The 22402-nt window shown below is 36.9% G+C and overlaps 1 protein-coding gene across 4 annotated transcripts in view; it reads right to left on the bottom strand.

The window, feature by feature from the left end:
• The window catches only part of LOC100651189 (lachesin), a 262370-nt gene that overhangs the window by 127502 nt on the left and 112466 nt on the right, over positions 1–22402 (bottom strand). For all 4 annotated transcript variants that reach the window (XM_012314564.3, XM_048409621.1, XM_048409623.1 and 1 more), the window contains exon 3: positions 1928–2135. In XM_012314564.3, the coding sequence (XP_012169954.1) occupies positions 1928–2135 (208 nt within the window). The remainder of the gene's footprint in view (positions 1–1927; positions 2136–22402) is intronic.

Below are 22402 nucleotides of genomic sequence, written 5' to 3'. Positions count from 1 at the left end.
GACTATTCGTGCCACTATTCGTGTTGCCTCAAACTCAACATTAACATCATGCGAAATTGTTCAAAAAGCAGGCATCACGGCAAACGTGCGAAGTTCTCACCGTGTTCTTGAGAAAGGTAAATTTATTCAACGACTGGAAATGAAACAAAAACCTCCTCTAACGAAGCAACACGAAGAGGAACGATTAACAGTTTCAAGAAAACGTATTTATTTGAACAAGAAATGGAAACGAATTTTATTTATCGATGAAAACAAATTTAATATGGACGGTCCAGATGGATTTTCATTTTATTATCATGACTTAAGAGAAGCAGAAATTATAAACAAACAACGACAAATGAATAGGAATCGTATAATGATCTGGAATAGAATTGAATATAAAGGCAAAACCGATGATGATATGATTTCTTGAAGGAAAAATGAATAGTCAAAAGGATATAAATTTAATGCGAGAAGAAATTAACACGTACAACGAATTACGATAGGAAAATTTATTTTTAAACATGATAATGATTCCATTCACCGAGCTAAAATTGTAGATTCAAAAACAAATTTTTGAAACAAAAAAAAATCGATTTTACCATGTCCAGCACGTTCCCCTGATTTGGATATTATCGAAAATTCTTGGGGAGAACTAGCTATATATAAGAATGGAAGACCATACGATAATATTTAATAATTAAAGAAAGTTATTAAAATCTTTACAAAATCGGATGTAATAGAAACTAAAGATTAATATTATAATAAATAACATACTAATAATAAAACCCATTATTAATTGCTACACAACTTTTCCTTTTGTGTAAATATATATATAAATTTTGTAAATATGCTATCATTTTGTCTCAAGAATTTAAGTATTTCCTCTACACATAGGGAATGTTAGTAAGAACGAACTTCTTTACCACCACTCCTTGCGTCGTAATAGTTATGATGTTATGTGTTACATTCAGAAACTCTATATGGTCTGCAAAAAATTAAAGATAGCACACATGTGCCATTATTTTGTTCGGTACTGTGTTTACATAATCAAAAAGGCATACATAGTGGAGGTGTAATTGTTAATCAAACTGCGAAACAAGAGCAAAACAATTATAATGCCTCGTATAAAAATTGCAGTACAAAATGAGATGGTGAGTTACTGAACAGTTTCCGAGAAACGTATGTTTCTATTTGTAAACGTATCGAACGTAACGTAAACGAATTCGAATCGAATGAAATGCGCTCGTTATTTTCGTGAGAACTGGATTGTACAAAGGCAAAGCGCATTATTGTTTAACACGTCAATAGAAGGTACTATCTTGTTTTATTTACTTGAAAACGACCAACGCCCGTGTAAAATTTTAGAAGATTCGACAGCATAGAAATTTAAACGATAATACGGATGTCGGATTCATTTCTGTTGAATATGTACAAAAGATACAATTTTTCTTGGAATTGTAAATCATATATCGTTTTTTTCTTAGATAGGATACTTTTTTCCAAGACAAAGAAAAACAGGAAGAACAACCATTCGACATGTATTTTAGCTATTTTCTAAGAAAAATCAGGTGAAATAAATTGAAAAGAATTTTGAAAACAATATGGAATGTAAAAATTAGAAATCATTTAAATACCTGCGCAATGAACATGTTAACAAATTTAAACATATCTAGTGTAATAAACAAGAGGTGACACTAATGAATTGTTATAAAATTTTAAAACACAATTGGTATACAAATTGAATAGACGTGTATACGAATATGATAATTATATCATATTATAATATGATTACTTACATATGCAATCATTTATTTATAAGGGAATAATAAAGCTCATTTAGTAGTATATGTGAATAAAAATGTCTCTAAGTATTGTTCTTTCATTTGTAAATTTTCCACTATGAACGATTTTACTAGTAAAATAATAATATTTGAAAGAAACTCACCTACGACGTGCAGATAGCCATATTGTGTTTTCGCGGTCGCTGTATTAATCTGACACATGTACTTTCCCTTGTCGTCCTCCCGTACATCTTTGATATGTAGGAACCAGGTCCTATGCTTATCATGTGTCACGGATATCCTGGGGTTCCTGGTAATAACGTGACTTTGTACTGTCAGGATAGCGCTCTTGTCGAAAAGCATCCAGGCCACCTGAAAATGAAACGGCAATCCCGTTATGCTATAAACACGATTTACGGCCCCGTATCGATTATCATAAAATTGCAGTTTCCTATCGGAACGTCGCTAATGTCACGGGGCTCATTTATTGAGATATCAGAGTTTGCGTAGTCACGGATAATCAAGGTATTGTTTACGCACCACCTAATTGTTCGAAAAATCTCTCTTCATCGTATTAATAATTTGAAAACCGATAAATAGTTTATCAGTCATTTTTATTTGTCACATTTCGAAGATTTATGCCGGGAATCGCAATTTTATTATAATGTATATCTTATATCTTAGAGTGGCTGAAGAAAATCAAAGAATGGTAACAGTAAGACGCAAGAAGAGACAATTAGAAGAAGAGAAAAGCGGAAAGCAAACATGGAATTTCATAAGAAGATGGGTGACCTGCGATGGTTTCGCGATCTAGAAACTTGCATTCACCCGATCCTCTTCTTGCTCTCTCCTTAACGCGTTTTTCTAAGAAGTCAGTGCATGGACTATTGGATATATCATTCAACATAGACGAATTTTTATCAACGACAAGGGATTTTCCAATCGCTGTCTTTTATTCAGACGCATCAATCCAATCTTTTTACTTTATTGTTTGTACGATTGTTTGCTAATTCCTATTTTTCATTAACAACTTAGAATCTACTCAAACCCTTTTCTATCGAAAATTAAACGTACGTAGTAAAAGTTATATTTTACAAACACTACGTTTGCAAAATAACGTACTATTTATATGTTTTCCAAATAGATTTTTATTTAAATTACTTTTAAAATTCCACGTATTTCCGACTTGAAAATATTTATACCGTGAAATGTACATTTTCCAAAGTTCATTTAGAAATTAAAAAGTTAAATTAACTTGCAAAGTTCATTTTCCGCAGAAGGAAGGTATCACATTTCAATCTTAAACCCATGGTCTTTTCAACTCAAAACTACTTACAATTAGACATCATAAATTCAACTTCGCAAACTTGTCGTGAAGTTAATTTACAAAGGAAAGAACAAAGAGAAGAAGCACGCGGCAAGTGTTACATTTTCAAAATTTCAGCGGAATTCAATGAGAGTAGTTCAGCAATCATGAAAAACTGATTGAATTCTAATCACGAAGACCGATTCGCGGCTTGATCGATACAAAAGGAAGTAACGACCGACGCGAGAGAGAACGATCCGATGAAGAAAAGAAACTTTTCTTGGAGCAACGAAATGTCCGACAATCGTCCCTGGAGAAATAAGAAGGCCTCTTTCGCCCGTGTAAGTATACGACGCTGTTTACTTCCGGTGCATTCAGTCGATACAGTCACACCTTACAGCAGAAAATAGGTCAGTACGTTGTTACTCCGCGATATTCTTGCGATAGGTTTCGATTCCTCTTTAAGCGACCGATGTTTATGATCAGGAATAAAAGGACGAATGAAAGAAAACGGAAAGAACGCATGGATGAGAGAAACATCAGTTTAATCCGCGTTTAATTCCGTGTAATTTTCGTCCTGTCTATCCAATCCTTCTTCGATTCGTCTTGCCTATCTTAACGCGAAACGATGGAAATGGTCTTTCGCTGTGTCTCTCTTTTTACAGTAATATGCTCTTTATGCTTTATACATCACAAAGGTACCCTTTTTGGTTTATATTTTCAACAATAAGATCTCTTTGCTTTCCTTCGTATAGCAGTGTGTCTCCTTCACCTTTCTTGCCTAATGTACAAGCTCTCGTGACGCTGTAATGAAAGGGAAGAAGGAAAATGAGAAGCAAGGAGAAAAAAGATCCGTTTCATTTAAAATTCGCCTTTCAATAGATAACATAGTGGATGTTAAATTACTAAATCACGGCTCATCAAGTTCAGTGGTACAAAAACTTCTCCTGATTGCTCGCAACTACGATTCTAACAATATGTGACTTCAAATGAAACTTTTAGAACGTTCTCTGAATGTCAAATTTGTACCATCGATAGTACGATTCAGAAACCCATCGTTTTGAGAAGAAACAACCATGACTGAGCGACTTCTCCTCACAATCGATAAGCCACGCAACATTCGCTGTCGCGACTGGGGAGAATGCAACTCCATTGCCATAGTCATAAGTCTTGGCGACCATAACCAGCGACAACGTCGGCACTGACTCGTGACAGTTCTGCGTTTCACCCCCGTTTTTCGTATTCCGTAGTGGAATTTTCACCTCGATTTATCCGGGCCGACTGTCAGCGTAACAGCGGTTATGTCTCTGCCGCAACGACCCGCGTCGAGACGACCGGCGTCGAAAGGATTCCACTCTCCAGTGCGCCGAAAAATCTGCCCGGCACTTTCGTCCAGACGTAGACGAACAACGGACATTAGTCTTCCTGAGGAACAGTGGGAACGGCGTTCTGATCGATGCCAAGCATCTCGATTCGGTGGCTCGCGAGATAGGACGAAAGCGCGCAACCGCGTTTTAGTGTCCTCGCGTGACTGGAAAATGAGAATTCTTCGAGTGAAGAATGATACCGAAAAGGGATAGGGGTAGGCGTTCATCGATAGGTGGGAGATCGGCTTGTGATATTTTGATTAGAAGATGAATGTTATTGCGTATGTGGAATAAAAAAATGACGTGAATTTTTATAGCGAGTGACTGAGTTACAAATGTCAGGGATTTGGAGAGGTAAAGTACTTGAGATTAATTATTTTACTTTGCGAGGAGTTGTAGTGTTGTATTTAACTTGAAGGAAAAGCGTTATCAATATTAGATAAAATATATCATATATAGTTAATTCTCAACCGTCATAAATAAGAAGCACATGGAGAAACGAATATATTTTAAAATAGAAGTTTAAAAAGATCTATTTAAAAAGAATGAGAATCGTCCGACCCAGATCAGACAACAAACCCCGTGTCTGTAACGTATCATAGAAGTGTCACTAAACGCAACCTTCGACTCGACTTAACCACCTTTGAGGGTTTGCTAACCATGGTTGCTGAAATAGTATCGCCCCCGACCCTCGTTCCCACCCTTGTAAAACCTTCGTCACGAGCGATTGACCTCAGTGTACGCTGCCAAGTGTTCCACAGGTTCTCCCCTGGTGGTTTTCACCTCGTCATCATCGTTCAAACGGCCACAAAATGCCGAAGGGACTCGGCCGACTTGTTAAACTGAATGTTACTCTTCTGTCTCGGAATGAAATGTAAAGCGGGTGTCGAAAACTACAGTAGGATTATATTTACTGTCTTATATTTTTATCGTATCGCCGATTGATTCGTCGATACTTTTGTTTCTCTGTTTTCCTTTCATTTATTTTTCTCTTTTCTCGTTATTCCATCAATTCGCAATATTCGCATTCGTTCGTGGAAAATGTCAATTGTGCAATATTCATGAAAGGACCCTCCAATCAAAAGAATATGAGATGTCATATTTTTCCATTAAACATTCTATTAAAATATAAATTGTGAACATATTCTACCATTAATACAAAAAAAAAAAAAAAAAAATGCAAAAACTACCAACAATCGACTTTCCATGACTCCTTTCGTCTTTCTTCATCTATCAAAAGAGTCAACAGTTGCTTTATGCGGCAAGTAAGATAGATGTCTGAGAAGAGATTCGCGGCAGACGATCCACGAAATGCTAAGCATTCACCAAACTTTCCACGAATCATTAATATCGTGCTATAAAATCCCTGCAGTGAATCATTGCTTTCGTTTCGGTTACTTGGCTTTCCGGGAAATCTGATGACGTCCGCTGAGAAAGTCATTAAGAGCTTATCGTAAGTTAGTAATAACGAGTATAGATTGCTTCTACTATTGCGCATTCTGCCTCTATCAGGTCCCAAAAACCACGAAGGATACCAAGCTGTTTAGAAGACTATACAGCGATCGATCAATCGATTAAGAAAAGAAGGAAAAGAACAGTTACATGGTACTATTGTGTGACAGCGTTTCACTGGAGTGCATCAACATGCACGTTACGACAAAACTAAGTATGTACTTGTACCTCGGAGAGCTCGCTACCGCGCATTGATTCCTTGCCACGGGAGGAGAGTTACAGCTTTGTTTACCACGCGGGCGACGAGATCAGCGCCATCCAGTCTGGCTCTGGTTCTCTGTATTGCCACCGTCTCTTCTTCATCCTCCGCCAGTTCGCCTCCTTTTCCATCTCTTCCCTCGGTTTCCTTTTTCCGCGATCTTCTTCTCCTCTTTCTTTGACCGGCTGTCTGAGCCTATAGTTCGCGTCAGGATCGACTCCCTTCATCTTCTACTGCATGTTTCTTCCACTCGAGCTTCGTGAAATACGCAAATACATACCATGACAGAGGATATGTATAAAATTGAACTGGCAATTGAAATTTTGTCCTTTTGGTAGGACTAAGCATAACGGTGGTATTTGAATTTTGTCTTCATGCAATACATGTTATTTTCCTTCAACTTACTAAACACTTTTCCTTAACATTCCATACACTGAAATTACATAATGTTGTAACCATCATACTATCGTCAAACATTTTTAATTTACAACGTCAAACGTTTACCATGCTAAATTAAATTCCTATCTCATTTTGTAAAGGTTTCCAAAAAGAAATTAGGCGCGGCATTACGTCACGCTATAACTAGCATTACAACAAACTTTAGAATAGCTTCACGATCCTAACATCCTCTTAAAGACAGCTAAATCGTCCCTCTTCGTCGCTATATGTGGTAAGTTTCACCATGTTCCAGACTTGAACGTAATACGACCACTTAACCCGCAAGCTGTCTGACCCTCTGGCGAATAACCTTCTGCCATGACGTGCCCCATGGTCCGTTTAATTGTCATACAGCTCACCCTAGACCGGTTCCAACCGAAATTGTCGAATGAATTGCCTTGCTCGATTTTCCTTTCGATGATACTCATCGTGTACGCTCGTCACTTCAATCATATCTTTAAAACGAGATGTATAAAGCTTTTGTGAAGTAGAATATTATTTTTTAAGATATTATGTTCGAGATAACGCTAAGAGGATCTGAATAAAAATGCTACCTAATGATAAAAATTTATCGGGACTTTCATTCTCTCGCTGATATGTTTTCCTGTTAAACACACAAGTGCGATTTATTATAGTCATTGATGTCCATTTTTGTAATGTATGTTCCGATTACATTGCTGCTTTGTCCGATGTGTTCATGTGCACTGTTAAATAGCTTGGAAAAAGCCGTTTTTCCTTCTTGTTGTTTATCCTGTTTCTTGCTCGAGTATGTTTTGATTGATTGCATTGTCTCGATTTGCATCAATTGCATTGATGTCTCGAGCAAAGAAATATTATATGACGGGAATTCTGCAACTTGGCAGATTTCAACATGTATATATAATATACTCAATTAAAATGTCAAAAACATTGATTTCTTTTGTCTCAAATTTTACAATGTAACGAAATATTTCGTCGATCTGTGAAATAATTAATGAAAGTAACTTCCCCGTTTTACTTTTGATGGTGTCCACGCTCGTTCCTTTATTCTCTCATCGAGTAAATCGAGTTTCCGAGGAAGCAACACTTCACCGCATTTGCGTAAACACGTCTGGGACTTGCACAGTTGCAGTAAAGCACGAGGAAGAGGAAAAGCCGAGAAGAGAACCAGTTAACTTCCTCCAACTTCATCTGTACATCCTCGTCTGAGCGCGAACTTGGAGGATATTCGAGCACACCGTCAAAATATATGGAACGACCGCTTGTTCTTACGATTTAACAGATACTTAAGTTAGATCATTGGTTTCCACTGGAACATTCACCGTCCCTCTCATTTTCCTGTGCCGAAGCTTTTCAGAAATTTATGGAGATATTCGTAAAGGTATTTTCAAAAGTATTACAGTCCATAAATTTCAGTTATATATTAACACGAACCAGAAGAAATTTGCAAGAAGTTATACAGCGTTACGTTCAACTAAAACATCGTGGAGCAGAACAAAAAGATGAAAAATAGGATAGAATAAAATAAAATTTTGAAGAAATAGATTCTTTTGTCTCAAAATCGTGATAGGAATTATTCTCAACAAAATTCAACAAAAATTTGACATAAAATACAAAATGGAAATAGAGTTCCTGTGTGCACTTGAACTTTTAAGCTTTTATTGCACCGAAGAAATCTTCTGTGCAAATATCACGATCTTCGATTGATTAGTTTGTCACCTATTTACGCAATAATTCTCTTTGTTTGCGAAAGGGCATAACTCATTCGTACACCATGGACGATTTCTTAATAATTTATAAATATGCAAAATAATTCTATATTTAATTTATTCGTCATTTTTATTTGATATATATAGAGAGAAAAATCGCCATATTTAAGCTACAACTTAATCATCGTGCTTAATTATGCAACCGAATGAAAAATCGAATAAAATCAATAAAATCAGTAAATTTCAAGAATCGACATTCGAGCTTATTTGATGCGAAATTTCTAGTTTATTCCTTTTCTCAATTTATTCTTCTGGCATATTTTCTCTATTTTCCTGTGCTGGTTTATAAAATTATAAGTTATGATAAGAGTGCACGGAACATTAGCTTTTTATAGAATAAAATAATTTCAGGAATATTTAGATGAAATGAAATCGGTTTGAAATATCCATATTATAAAAATTTGTTTCCAATGCAATTTTAATGTAATTAATATATTTTAATGTTAATTAATATAATTTCCATTTTAAATATCCGATCAATTAAATACCTTTTTAATTGCTTTTTAGAACATTGAAACGATTTATTTATGAATAGATATGTTTGCAGTGAAAAGTTTTCCTGAATCTGAAATAATTCAAATTTCATTCACGAGAAATCGCAAACTTTCCATAATAAAATTAATCAAGCGCAAAAAAATTCCAAAATGGATGTACTCTTTCTCCCGATGTGATAAACAGAATAAACATTCCGCGAGTCTCATTAGATTTCAAGTAGTCAAAGTAAACGTCAATGCTGACAAGCGTAATTAGTTTCAATTTACTTCGTAAACTCGACGTGGTCCGACAGAAAATTTCAAAGTACCAGTATTTCAAAGTAAGCTACTATGCAACTCGAGACGAGTTTTCCAAGCTATGCGGTAAGTAGGATTACACTCTGTTTAAGTACTTATTACAATCATTTGGCACCGTAGAAATACTTTTCATTAACAAACTTAACGTTTCATTCGCAGTATAGTTTTCATGCTAATTACAATATGCAATACGTTGAAGATCCATATACAGGTGGGATAAGAAGAAGAAATCGTAATAATAATCGTTACTTTGAAATTTATTGACCGATCCTTTGGCATTCTTCATCTTCATAAAGAAAGGCGCAGGATTTTTGATTGTATGCTCACGCAGAAGTTCGGACAAATTCTGGTTAAAGGTATTACAACCACTTAGCCCGCAAGCTGTCAAGTCCTCCAACCTCCAAGACATCCGCTTAACTGGCATAGGAAGAGACCCGTAAGCCAGCAGGCCGGAAGTAGGTATGCACGCGAACCAAGGCCACTAAAAGCATCTGGAAACTTCCCGTCGAAGACACTAAATCGACGTACGTACAGCCAGAACTATTCTCGACTACGATGGAAATAAGATTGCCCTCGATTTAACCAGCCACCGCTTATGGCTCGCTTAAACTTCACCCGTACACAATCCTCTCCTATTACCCATCGATCATTAACATCAATCAGTTTAGTCTTGTTCAAAAGAGACTGATATTTTCGTAGTTCTATTGATCTTTGTATGATTATAAACTTGTGGAACTTATTAATATTAATAAATTACAATAATGAGTACACTATATATATATATTTGTAATTTGAACTATTCAATGCTAATCATACTGATCTAAATTAAAATAATCTTAATATTATTTCAATGATATAGAATAATTTGGATTTAATTTAACCCTTTATTCGTTAAAAAGGAGTCATTTGTCTCTTGGTAGCATTTTGATTATTTCACAAATCTCATATTTTGCTCAGTGAATAACTTGCTTTTTCATTCTTGTAGTTCAATTATTTCATTTTTTGCCGGCATAATGGCAAGCGAGGTGTCTTAATTTGCTTTCATTATCGGTGTGCAGAAGTTCTCGCTAAAATTCGCGGTTGAGAAGTGAGTGAGCAGATTTACGAGCACGTGAAGTTTCGTGCAAAATAGCTGTTGTAATTATTCCTTTTAATCTAAATTGCGGTCTGACAAACCAAGTGCCGGTGAAACTTACCAGCGTCAAATTTCTCGAGAATCTTATGCATCAGAAATCGAGTTTTCTTCGAGCTGACAAAACGAACACCGAGTTTAATCCATTTAAAAACGGTACGAACATAATCGTTACATTTGTAAGTTATATTAAGCAAAATAGATGTGATAATATCTGTGCATTATTTCAACTTGTACTTTTCTTTATCGGTAAATTACATACCTTAACGTTCAAAGAAAAGAATTAACCATTTTAAAAGTTAAATCTTTTCGGTTCTGATTTGGAGGAGAAAAACTTTATTTCCTCGTAGTTTGTTTCAAAAATAATTTTCCGAAATTTGTTCCATGACATATATTCACAATTATTTTTAATTATTCTTCTTTGTTGGCAAATTGTATTTGTCTTAAAATTTACAAAAAAATTACTAATCATTTGAAGAAATCTTGGTCTTTGTTTTAAAAAAGAGAAACTCTATCTTACATATTATAGTTCGTTCCAGCGTTACGAGTATAATTTCTCAAAGTTTATTTGAACTTGGTTCCATTAATCTTAAAACAAACCAATAAAGCGAATCCATAAAGATAACCTAAATTACCATTAGCTATTAGGACAGCAGGAAAATTCGTAGAAAAATTCGATATTAGCCCGATAAAAGAAACAGTTTCCCTTTCATAAGAGTGTTGGACAAAACGTGCACGTTCGCCGTAAAGAAACACAAGCTTCGCGAACGAGAGAAGACTGCTCGAGGAAAAAGCCAAAACGTACATCCATCGCGGTATTTACACCGAAACAAAGACAGCCAGGCCAAACAATCGAGAGTAATTGCTGGCTAGTGAAAAACCGGTCGCTGTTTCTTGCTTCGTCGAAGAAAACCGCCGGAAGAGTTGTTTCACTCTTCCGTTCTCACTTGTCAACGCGTTCTTCCTCCTCTTTTCTTCGGGGTTTTCCGGTACCCTTTTTCGCGAATCTGATGAAACGAACAGAGAAAAAAGGAGGCAGCCCCGAACACTAGACAGAGACAGAGTGGATGCTGCACGGCCTGGCGAAAAAACATGATTCAATTTAAAAATCATTCGCTAAGTGCTCGTGGCCTGTTGGAACGGACATTCTTTTTTTTTTTATGAGAAACGAGAAAACATCGACGACGCGCTTCTTCCACTCGTCCATTTACTGGGGCGTGCTTTAATTCACAGTGTCCTGGCTGGCCAGCAGTAGCCATGAATTCCTTTTCGACTTTCCGACACCGAAATATGGCCGTTCGCCTGAAACTGGCAACCGGTGCGGTTTTAATAGTCAGCCGGTTTAACGCCTCGGCTGCAAAAAAACGGGTAACAAGAGAAGGGGAAAAAAGAGAAAGAAAGTAGAAGGATGAGAAAGCAAAGAGAGATGGAGTTACAGGGGTGATGGTAGAGGAGCAAATACAGCGGGAGAAGAGTGTTTGCGCGTTTATCCATCCCGTTCGATCCTCGGAGACTCGTGTCCCAGCAAGGAGAGAGGGATGATTTGTAACGAGGTCGATCGGTTTTACGAGCACCGCCAACTCCGGAAAATGTTTACCATTTGCACGCTTGAAATTTAACACCGGGATTCTGAGGAACCTCGCTCTTGTGATAGATATGCTTGATTGATTGATTTAAATTTGTTTCGAAAGACCGATATCAGATCACCGACTGCTGATATCGCGTGTTTCCAGACCTCGTTCGCTCCTGGATCAAATTTCATCGCAGATTGCGATACGCGTTACGTAGTACGATCTTTCCCCTTTTTCTAAAGGAAGTTGATAAGTTACAATCGTAGGATTGAGGATATAGCCTCAAATGATTGATCAAAATGTAACAAATAAATATGCAATTATGAAACATTCGACGATAGTTTTAAAATATTTTTTCGTTTCTGATAACGAAACATTGCGCATATTTCCATTTCTATCGGAACAATCTCTCATCTATTACCCCTGGTTCACAAATTACGACGTGACAATGTTCCTGTCGCATCGGCATGGTAGAGCATATACTACGGTACTAAACAAACCGAAAAGCTGATCGAATCATCTCCCAGTCGGATCGAAACGAAAGAGTTTCGCAAAAAGTCAACGAAAAAATACCACGCTTTTAACGTCGTCGCGTCGTGTCGTTCGGGTGAGATGAAAACGAGGTAAAAAAAAACAAAAAACAAAAGAAAGAAAATAAAGTTCGAACGGAATACTGTAAATTATTCCATAACGCTCTGAAATCCCGAATATTCCACCGGTTTGTGAATTATGGTGTTCGAAAGTGCAAGAGTGAATTCCGCTACTTGGAGCCGGATCAGCGGCTAACTTCCACGCACTACCGTAAATCCACTCTTGTACTTCGAAACTCCGTAACTCACCGATCGGATCATCGGAATGATATATACATTATGGTGTGCCATCGAGACTCAAAAGCCCGCGGCTTTTTTCCCTTTCGCACTTTTCTATCCCTCTCCGTCGTTCACCCTATCCGCTCTTCTCTTGTCTACTCTTTCCTTTCGTTGTTTCAGTCTGCCTTCTTTCGGCAAACTTTGATTCGTGTTTCATTCTTCGAGTTTCTTCTCTCTTCGTAGTCCCGGAAAAACATACAACGAGCCACGAGGAATGGAATGGGATAGAATAGGAAGGTGGGGATGGATCAGAGGCTGGAGAAGGATATGTGCCCGACGACCATCGCGGTAAACGTATATTTTCTCGCATTTGGTAGTGAAATCGAATAAGGTGAGTGGAAAGAAGTGAAATTGTATGGGAAAGTACGCCAATGGAAATGGGCGGTCGACGGTCGCCATTTGTTCGCTGACAGATCACACTTTTCTCCCTGTTTGCTGCTCGTTGACTGATGGCAAATCGACCCCGCTAACTTTATACATGCCCAGGATAAATTTTCTCGGTAATGGGAACCGGGGGAGAACCATTTCATGGTGGTGGAGCCATGAATCGCAAGCGAACATAATAAAATTCTTTCTTAACGCATCTTATCGATTAATTCAAGAAAACACTCGTTTGTAATTTGCGAACTCTGTATCGTGAATCTGCGTAAATGTACAAAATTGTTCCGCGAGCTATAATTGAGCATTAGAAATTTCTTGACACAGTATTATAAAATTAAAATCTTTGTTCGAGAATAACATCACCTTTTAGTTTGGTTTATCTTTAGCTATTTTAGCTATTGTAGGCAGTATTTTAATCTTTTCTACTTACAATGATTTCACCCCAAACCTAATAAATAACTACATCCTTTCGGTTCGTTAGTTATTGACAAAAATACCTTCCACCTTTCCGGATCTCGTATATCGCGCTAAAAGTTAGTTTTAGAAGTCACTGACAAAACATTTACACTTCTTGCCAGGGCAAGTCGCTGGTGCATTATAAATATTAAACCCCTTCATGCTGAAAGCGTAGTGTGTGCGCATGGTACGACGTAAATATCCGCGATATGATGTACGCGTAACCAGCGTTAATATTAAACAGTGTGCTTACATAGCTTATATCCTACAAACGTGTTAAAACGAACGATCCTGACACTGATACGGTATTGGCCTGATGTCCGAGTGCAAAACAAACTTCGTTTCTCTCTCTCTCCCTCGCTCCTGCTCACATTCTCTACAGAGACCTAGTTATTCTAATTAATCACTTAGGTACTATGCGCCACTATACTGGTTTTCGCGGATGTCATCTTATATTACGACACACCACTATAGTGGCTCATTCGCTTCACCGTTTGAACCAAATGATCTTCTTTATTTCTCTTGCTTCACACTTTTCTTGTCCTCGCAACGTTCTATAACAGTGTTAACAACATACAGACAGAATATATAGCCCTTGTTTTTGATACGCCAGTGTCAGATATCAATTGTTGCTTTCCGTTAAAATAGAAATACCATTATTATGCTCTTTTTAACACGCCGATCCGTATACTTAAAATTTTTTAGAATCTTCAACCTCAAAATGTCGCTTCAAATTAGAAAACGAAGAGCAATTTGAAAAACACTATCGCGCTATCAGTGTGAAAATTGTGTCGTGGGTCTATGTGACGTACCGTGCTTCAAAATATATCACACTCAATTGTATTATTAATTATTAAAGTAAATTATTAAAGTTAAAGTATACGCATCATATCTTTAAGAAAAATTGTAATTTAATTATAAAAAGCTTCATTCCAATGTGCTTGCGTAGAGAACAGCATTATCATCCGTCACACATTGCAGTGCTGTATCGTTTACGCGTAATTCGCGTCAAACTTTGCCGTACAGAGAAACAGCCCTGCACAAAATTCAACCGTACCTAAGTGTACAAAGTTAAGTGTACAAATGGAAATAGACTGCGTTATACATTTTGTACGAATTGTCGATCAAATTCTGGCCCTAAATATGCCAGCAGCGCGGGTAACAAGAAAATGCTATTTTAGAGTTGGATTCATTACATGTATTGATATTTCCTTTTACACAATTGATAAAATTTGGCGAGCTGCAATTGCAGATTTCCTGTGGGATTTTGAATATTATTAATTTACTTTGAATATTATTAATTGTTTATAATTATTCATAAATACATCCCGCTACTGTATTCCCACATTTCAATTAGAAAAATATACATATGACGAACTCTACGACAAAATAAAAATTACTTCTGAAGTTGTTCAAAAATTGCGTAAACACTAGAAAATGATTTGAAACAGGCAAATAGATGAAAGTTTTATTCTGTCGAAAGTTTCATGAAAACGCATGCATTGAATATTTGACAATACGTTAAAACTTCTTGTAATTGCACGGTTATTAGTTTTGCCATTGTTTCGAAGTCTAGTTGCGGTTGCCAAGATAATTTAAAACAAATTCCGTTTCGTAGCATAGAAAAGTTTAACGTGGCAATCTAAATAGTAAAAATAGATATTAAAGATAAAACTGGCCAATCACTGCTTTTATTAACCTATAATCTTTAAATTATTTAAGACTATGAAATTAATTCAAAAGTTAGCTTATCCAATTATTCGCAACGACCGCCAATCTTTTACTAATTTTCATCGAATCGAAGAAACGAATCGGTATCAATTTCCTAAACGATGCGATTTTCGCGCAGAAGCATCAGCATTCTAACTGTCACGAATTTTCGTGTTCATTTCATTCGCTCGAATTCTCATCAAGTCGTACGCGACTGCACTTAAAGTGATTACAAAAGTTCCGTGAAGTCTGGAACACTGTGTTCTCCTCTGCTTTTATGGGTAAGAGTTCAAGCCGTGCCAATTATTAAACGAGAAGCGTATAAATGAATTAATTGTGATAAGCTTGAAGAACCTTGTAACGTTACACATTGACTTCGTTGTTTCAGAGAAGATAGAAATGATGAGAAAGAAGAAAATATATTCACAGGTGCTATGTATGTGTTAACATTATACTCTTATGTTATTGAATTACACGTTATACGTGTAATCCAATACGTTAACCAAGAAAATAGAGCATTATACCTACCGTATCATATCGTTGTACTTATCGAAATAAAATTTCTAAATGTTAATACTTCGTAAACATCGTAAATGCAGCGGCAGCGTTATTATACGCGATAATGTTGATCGGTTTATATTTGATAAACATCGCGATGCACTCGAATTAATACCGATTCATGCTTTCCTCAAAGGTAAAGTTTCTAGTTTCAGCATATAAGTTAAGCTTTAGCAAACTTCGGTTTCGTCGGTCGGAAGTCAAATTCGAAATTTTCATTCGAGTTGCTATGTCAAAATTCCAAGATTCAATTCAAATTGTCACTGAACCTCTTATCGAGCACATTCGCAACAATTAGCTACTTTAGAGATTATTGATTCTCTACTCGATTTCAAAGGGTTTTTACCAAATGGAAATTCAGCACGATCCAAAGCAACGACGTAACGAGAATAATTACTATTCTAAGAACAGTAGCTACTAAATTGGTCGCATTAGAGCGATTTGTCCTATTTACGATTACTATACATAGTAAAATAGGAAAGATAAATATGACGTAAATCCTCAATTTTAATTAGTTTCGCTCGATAAAATATACGACCGATAAAGATGCAATGTTTGACATAGCACGTAATAATGCAATTGAAAACGGCACAACGGCAAAAGATTGAAAACAGATAAAAACGAAAGAACATGGCGGAAATATGCAATTTAATAACAGTACAAAAAGTTTCAATAAGGAAAATGGTAACGACAAGGGTAAAAAGAACAATTTCATTGAAAGAGTGGAATCAGAGCAGAAGAAGACAAGGAAGATTCCGAAAGAAATTAAGAAAAGAAAAAGCAAGTAGACGAAATATTGAAGGGAAAAAGATTACACGAAAGAGATCTACGAGGAAGAAATGGGATTACGGAAGAAGTTGGTCTTGAAAACATAAGAAGGAACTCCTACGCCTCGAACGTCAAAAAATGAAAATGAAAAAGAAAATATTCCGGAGAAAATGAGCGAAATGAACAAAGTTAGATGTACAGCAAGGGTATGGAATTAATAACTGGAATAAACTAGTGGAACACAAAAGTGTAACACAACAATGTGCGCGGAAGAGGTCGGAATTCCGGAAGAAGTACTGTACTCGCAGAGAGAGGACAGAAAGCAACAAATGCAAAAGAAGAATCGTGAGTAAAGGTCAAGCTCTACGGAGAGAAAAGAGATTCGAAAAACGACAAAAGCAAACATCCAGGCAGAGCTGGAGAGTGAAAGAAGAAATTAAAAAAAGGATACAAAGAGGAAAGCGAGGAAGGGAAAGAAGAATCGGCTATAAATGCAGGAGACGATGTTTTTCAAGGAAAAGAGAGAAGGGGGTCGTCTTTCGTCTCCGTCTCCGGTGGGTTGCTGGAGGGGATGTTAGTTGTGGTGTATGTTTCTCTAGTCAGAGCACGCGCAACGTAATTGTGAGGGTGGTGAAGGGTGTGCAGGACCGAAAGGCTGGTAACACAGCTGCCGTGAAATGGTCAAAGAGAGAAGAGAACAGAAGGAAGAAAGGAGAGTCGAGAAGGTTTACAAAGGTGGGGAAGGAGAGTTGGAAATCCGAGGTCGTTCGACAGAGGACGAGAGAAGCTGTCCTAAACGAGACTGAGGGGATGAAGGAAGGGCTCATTACACCACTCTAGTACTCACATGGCATACGAGATCGATAATGAAATCATGTGCCGATCATCAAAGTAGTAGAAGTGTCACGTGAAACGATAAACACAGCAAGCAATTAAACGAGCTTCTCCACGTTCGATCCTTAAAAAGTAAGAATCCTGAATACCGTTAAATAAATATTTCTACGTAAAAAATAGAAGGTTCAAAGGAATGAACGTTTTGAGAATTTAAGCTTAAGGAAGTAATCGCCAAAACGTTCGTTTTTGTCGACTGATTGAACATTGTATTCCTTTTGCAGTGTACATGTGTTGCGAAGAAGCAATACTTGCCCGTGAATGGGATTTAATCCTTCAACGAATTTAAGTTCATAAAAGCTCGAAATTAAAATTGCGGAATTATTGTTTAAAGAGATGAACGAGAAGATATGTAGCACACTTGGCCAATTGCAAATGTGGCAGTACTATTCGTTAGATAATAATTCATAAGACAGTGTTTTTATCGAAAATTTCGCGACATTAAAAATTACATTTACTTGTATTTATTCGATGATAAAGTCGTTTGAAATTGCAAATAATATTGATGAACCGAACACATGTTCTATTAAAACGATAGCATTTTGTGAAATGAGCAGTATAATATGTAATTAGTTAAAAATCGTAAAAAATACACATAACATCGTAAATCTGTCGTATCGATTTATGCAAAATTTTGTCATACCCATTTTTATGTCGATTAAAAAATGATCTAATTGAGAATATCAACTCGTTATACGAATATCCAGACGGAACACAATTACCACAATTTAATTTTTAATTGAAGCCATTTCATCGTTTCGTTATGAAAACAATTTATGCGCCTCTTTGAATGTTTTAAAAAAAAATTAAATCTTTTTAGAGAACGTAAAACAAATAGTTCTACAAAGAACTGGTATGCCATTAAAAATTATTCGTACTGTGTGATAGATGCCAATTATAGAAAAATTAGCAACCTACGCGTTCCACCCAATTCACATTTATAATAATCACATAATTACAAAATTCTCTTCAATAACCATTATTCCTTTCATCAACGAAAATAGAAACTTTCGTTTCTCGGCAATCATCAACAGAACGAAATCATACCTGCGGCTATTTTTTTAATCAATGCACCTCTTCCCAACTTCGGAATGAAAAAATTGGAAGAAGAAAGGAAGACAAAATGCGAAGAAACGAAAAGAAGAGAAGAACTAAAATACGAAAGTCGTGACTCGACGGAGGGCAAGAAACAAGAGGAAACTTGGCGGATATTGAAGAAGATCGTAGTCTCGATGGTTGTTCGGGCGTCACACGGCAAAAACCGTGAAATCGGGAATCAGTCTCAACTTTGGTCAGCCATTGCAAAAGAAAGGGGGCGAACTTTCGAGCGCGAGTTTCCCTTAATTCTGGCCTCAAGTTGCCGGACCTACGTGACGAGATATTCCAGTATGTTCTTAGTACGTGTTCCTGGAAGGGACGCCAATTCCCCGCGCCGTCAACCCTCTGTCCTTCCAGAGACAGATGAAAAACGAGCGTCTGAGAGAGGCTGTCGCGTGCTTGACCCATCCGAACAAGTAAGCCCCCGGATGGCGAATGGAATAGTTGACTATACGTGGAATAACTTATAGCATATCGTTGCTCTTCGCAGACATGGAATCTACATACGTACGCGTCAAGAAAACGTTACATACTCACATTCTTGTCCAAAGGTACGAGAAATCGAAAATTCTGGAGAATAACGATACTCAATCGTTTATCTAGTTCGCTAGTGCAGCGATCACATCATGATCCTCCTTGTTTTTCGTTCTTAAATTTTGGCAGTAGATGAGTTCAATGGGAAACTGTTGTAAAGTAATGTAAATCATATTTAAATATAATAATTAAAAATAATCAAGAAAATGTAAAATAGTGAATACACACAAGACAGTCTCTCTCTCTCTCTCGCTCTCTCTCTTTTTATGTATGAAGAGAATAATTTATTTGCACGAGAATGTTACCTTAGAAATCTTTGTTCAAAAACGAACAATACAAAATGATTTTCCAATACAAAATGATGATATTGATAAAATACTCTTCTTGACTCAATTTCTCCTTTTACATCGAAAATTTAACTCCAATACGTTCAAATCAGGCTAAAAGAACAGCAATATCATCAGACAAGCATAAGGCGCACATAGTCTTTCTAATGAGTAAAGAAACTTCCCTGCGCGCTAAATAGAAGATTCTCTTGAAGCAACGATATTCGTTGTCTTGTCTTGAAAAGGGGCGGAACAATCGCGATTAAGTTTCCCAAGGATAAACCGCACAGTGGCGAATTTTCTTGCGTCTCGAGGAGAGTCGTTGCACTCCCACTAAACTAACTCGTAGCGATACTCTAAGAGCCGGCCGAGTTCCCGTCAAATTTGAATTCACGTACCACCCGGAAGGAAACTAGTTCATTGGGTGGAGTACTAAGGCGGAAGCCTGTCTGGAGAATAACAAAATGAAGTCGAATGTACGTGGAATAATACGTTCTCGAGTGATATGCGCGTATAATACTTTTCGCTTCTTGAAACATGTGTCTTTAGTCATCTTCCCCCACTCTCCCATGTTACGTGTATAATCATATCAGATCATCCTATAAATAATGGGCCTTTTTGATGCTATATGAAAATAAGTAACTGAGATGTACTATAAATAAGGTGACAATTGATCAGATCATCCTATAAATAATGGGCCTTTTTGATGCTATATGAAAATAAGTAACTGAGATGCACTATAAATAAGGTGACAGTTTAACTTGTAAAAGTAAAAAAGCTAAAGTACTTTTTCCGTTGGCAATCATTCCTTTAACAATCTAGAAAAAATCTATTAATTTACTCCAAACGTCTTACTCTAAATATCTTACGCAGCAACATTCTGTAGAAACGGGTAACTATAATATATTCCATGGAAGAACGTAAAGCCCAATGTTTTCAGCGGCCTTTTTCGAGTCTTTTTCTAGGAGAGAAGAGACAACAAACGGGACAGACAGGTTACAACGAGCCAGCTGTACAGCAACGCGAGAAGCAAAGCTGGCGAGGCGTTGAGGTATTTATATTGGCTTCTCCAGGCCTGACAGTGATCTACTGGGAATTCGACCCCCTGTCCTCCTCTGTCCTTTTGTCTCCACCGCTTTTCCAGCGAGCATCGACGCCTCCCTGTTCCACGAGCGTTGTACATGCCCGCGTCGAACTAATAAAAGCTTCGTTGATCCTAGGTGGTGGATAGCTGGAAAGGGGAGGGCAACTCGGACCGGGGATGCTTCCAAAGAGACGAAAACAAACGGAAGTGATGAGTCGAGTGGGACGAAAGTGAAGACAGGCTATTAAGCGATACCGGAAGGGCATGTAAATTGATCGAAAGAGCGCGGGAAACGAGAGTTGATTGTAAGCTTTCTCTGCATTTGTAGAATCGTAGCGTAGGTGCAGTGATGTACGATACAATGTGCTTCCTTCGTCTCCTCGGTTTAAATTGGATTCTTTCGAGTGTCTTTGCTCGTTCGAGTGCTCGGGTATTGGAAGGTTATTTTTCTTGGCTGTGAAATTTAATGTTCGAGGCATGTATCGAGAAGCCTTAGAGATTACTTTAGAAGTGATGTCTAAAAAGGGTTCGATAAATACGAAACACAGGTATCTTTGTATTAACCGTATTTTCATATTTCAACTGTATTGTATTTTGCCTTAAAAAATTCTTGACATCATCAAAAGTAATCAATTTAACATGGAACGCCTCTGCAATAACCAACCATTTAAAATATGATAACTTTATAATAAATAGTTGTAAAAATATATTTTCAATGTTGGTATAAACTAGAAGCTTTCTTTTTCAAAGTGCTTTGTACTTTATGTTAATTAGGCGATCGGTTCACAAGATATCGTCGTTTGGGCGAAGCATAATTTTGATTATTTTATTGTCTTCGTATTTCTCACACAGTTAAACATTTCGCTTGCACGATTTCACTGACCTATCGCAAGCATATGACGGTTGTGACAGCATAACAGTGTCCATTTAAATTCATTTGAGGTGTAGGACGTGTAGGGTGCCAAAGAAATACTCGGCGTTTTATTTAACAGTTCGTTTATTAACTCGACTAGCAGCTTCTTCACAACTCTCGACTCAAGGCACATGCTGACGACTGCTTACTGACAACTGATCTCTTAATCTGCTTTCTTCCCTTTTCTCATCTTTCGATATCCCCAGTACGTGTTCATTAGTCAATGCTCCATTAGACCTGTCAGTACTTACGCTTTGTCGTGGCCCTGCTTACGTTTTGTCGGTCTTTCATAAACAGACTTCCAGCGATGCTATACTATGTACCGGCGAAACCGTTGGAAAGAGAGTCTTATTTGTCAGAAATCAATAGAGATATAGATTTTAAACAAAGTGCGTTTTCAACGGCTCATGTTTTTTTAAATCACAAGTAGCTTAAGCTGTAAAATTGTGTAATTTCTTACTGTAAATTAGATTCGTACAATAAAACAAATTTTCAACAGTTTTTCATAAAAATGTATCAGTGATGATAATTAACCTTTAAATGACTGAAAATAAATCTGCGAACAAACTTTACATCGAATTCAAGAGTTACGAATAGCCTAAGTCTTTTGTGATTAATGAAGATTGCTAGGAAATCTCGACTAATTGTGATCAATACACATGACCGTAGACAAATTGAGATTTAGATTCTACGTTCGCTTTTACAAATCCAATTTTCGTCAGCGAGGATACGCGTAAATTTAAAAGTAAAATTTAACAAAACGATGTAATTGCTACGGATATCTCGATTTCGACTACTGCCTCCCATAACAAAATTTTCATTTATTTAACTGAAAGGTTAACTTAAGAAATATCAAATTTATTATTTCTCTTCATGCATTTTATCTTGTCTTTCACTTCACACAACTTTCCACAAAACCCTTAACCACTACTGTCCATCACTTTAATTTTATCAATCGTTCGTAACGTAACACAAATAAAAATATCA

The sequence above is a fragment of the Bombus terrestris genome, chromosome 2, assembly GCF_910591885.1.
Source record: "Bombus terrestris chromosome 2, iyBomTerr1.2, whole genome shotgun sequence".
NCBI lineage: Eukaryota > Metazoa > Arthropoda > Insecta > Hymenoptera > Apidae > Bombus > Bombus terrestris.
This window is presented reverse-complemented; position numbering and strand designations above follow the sequence as displayed.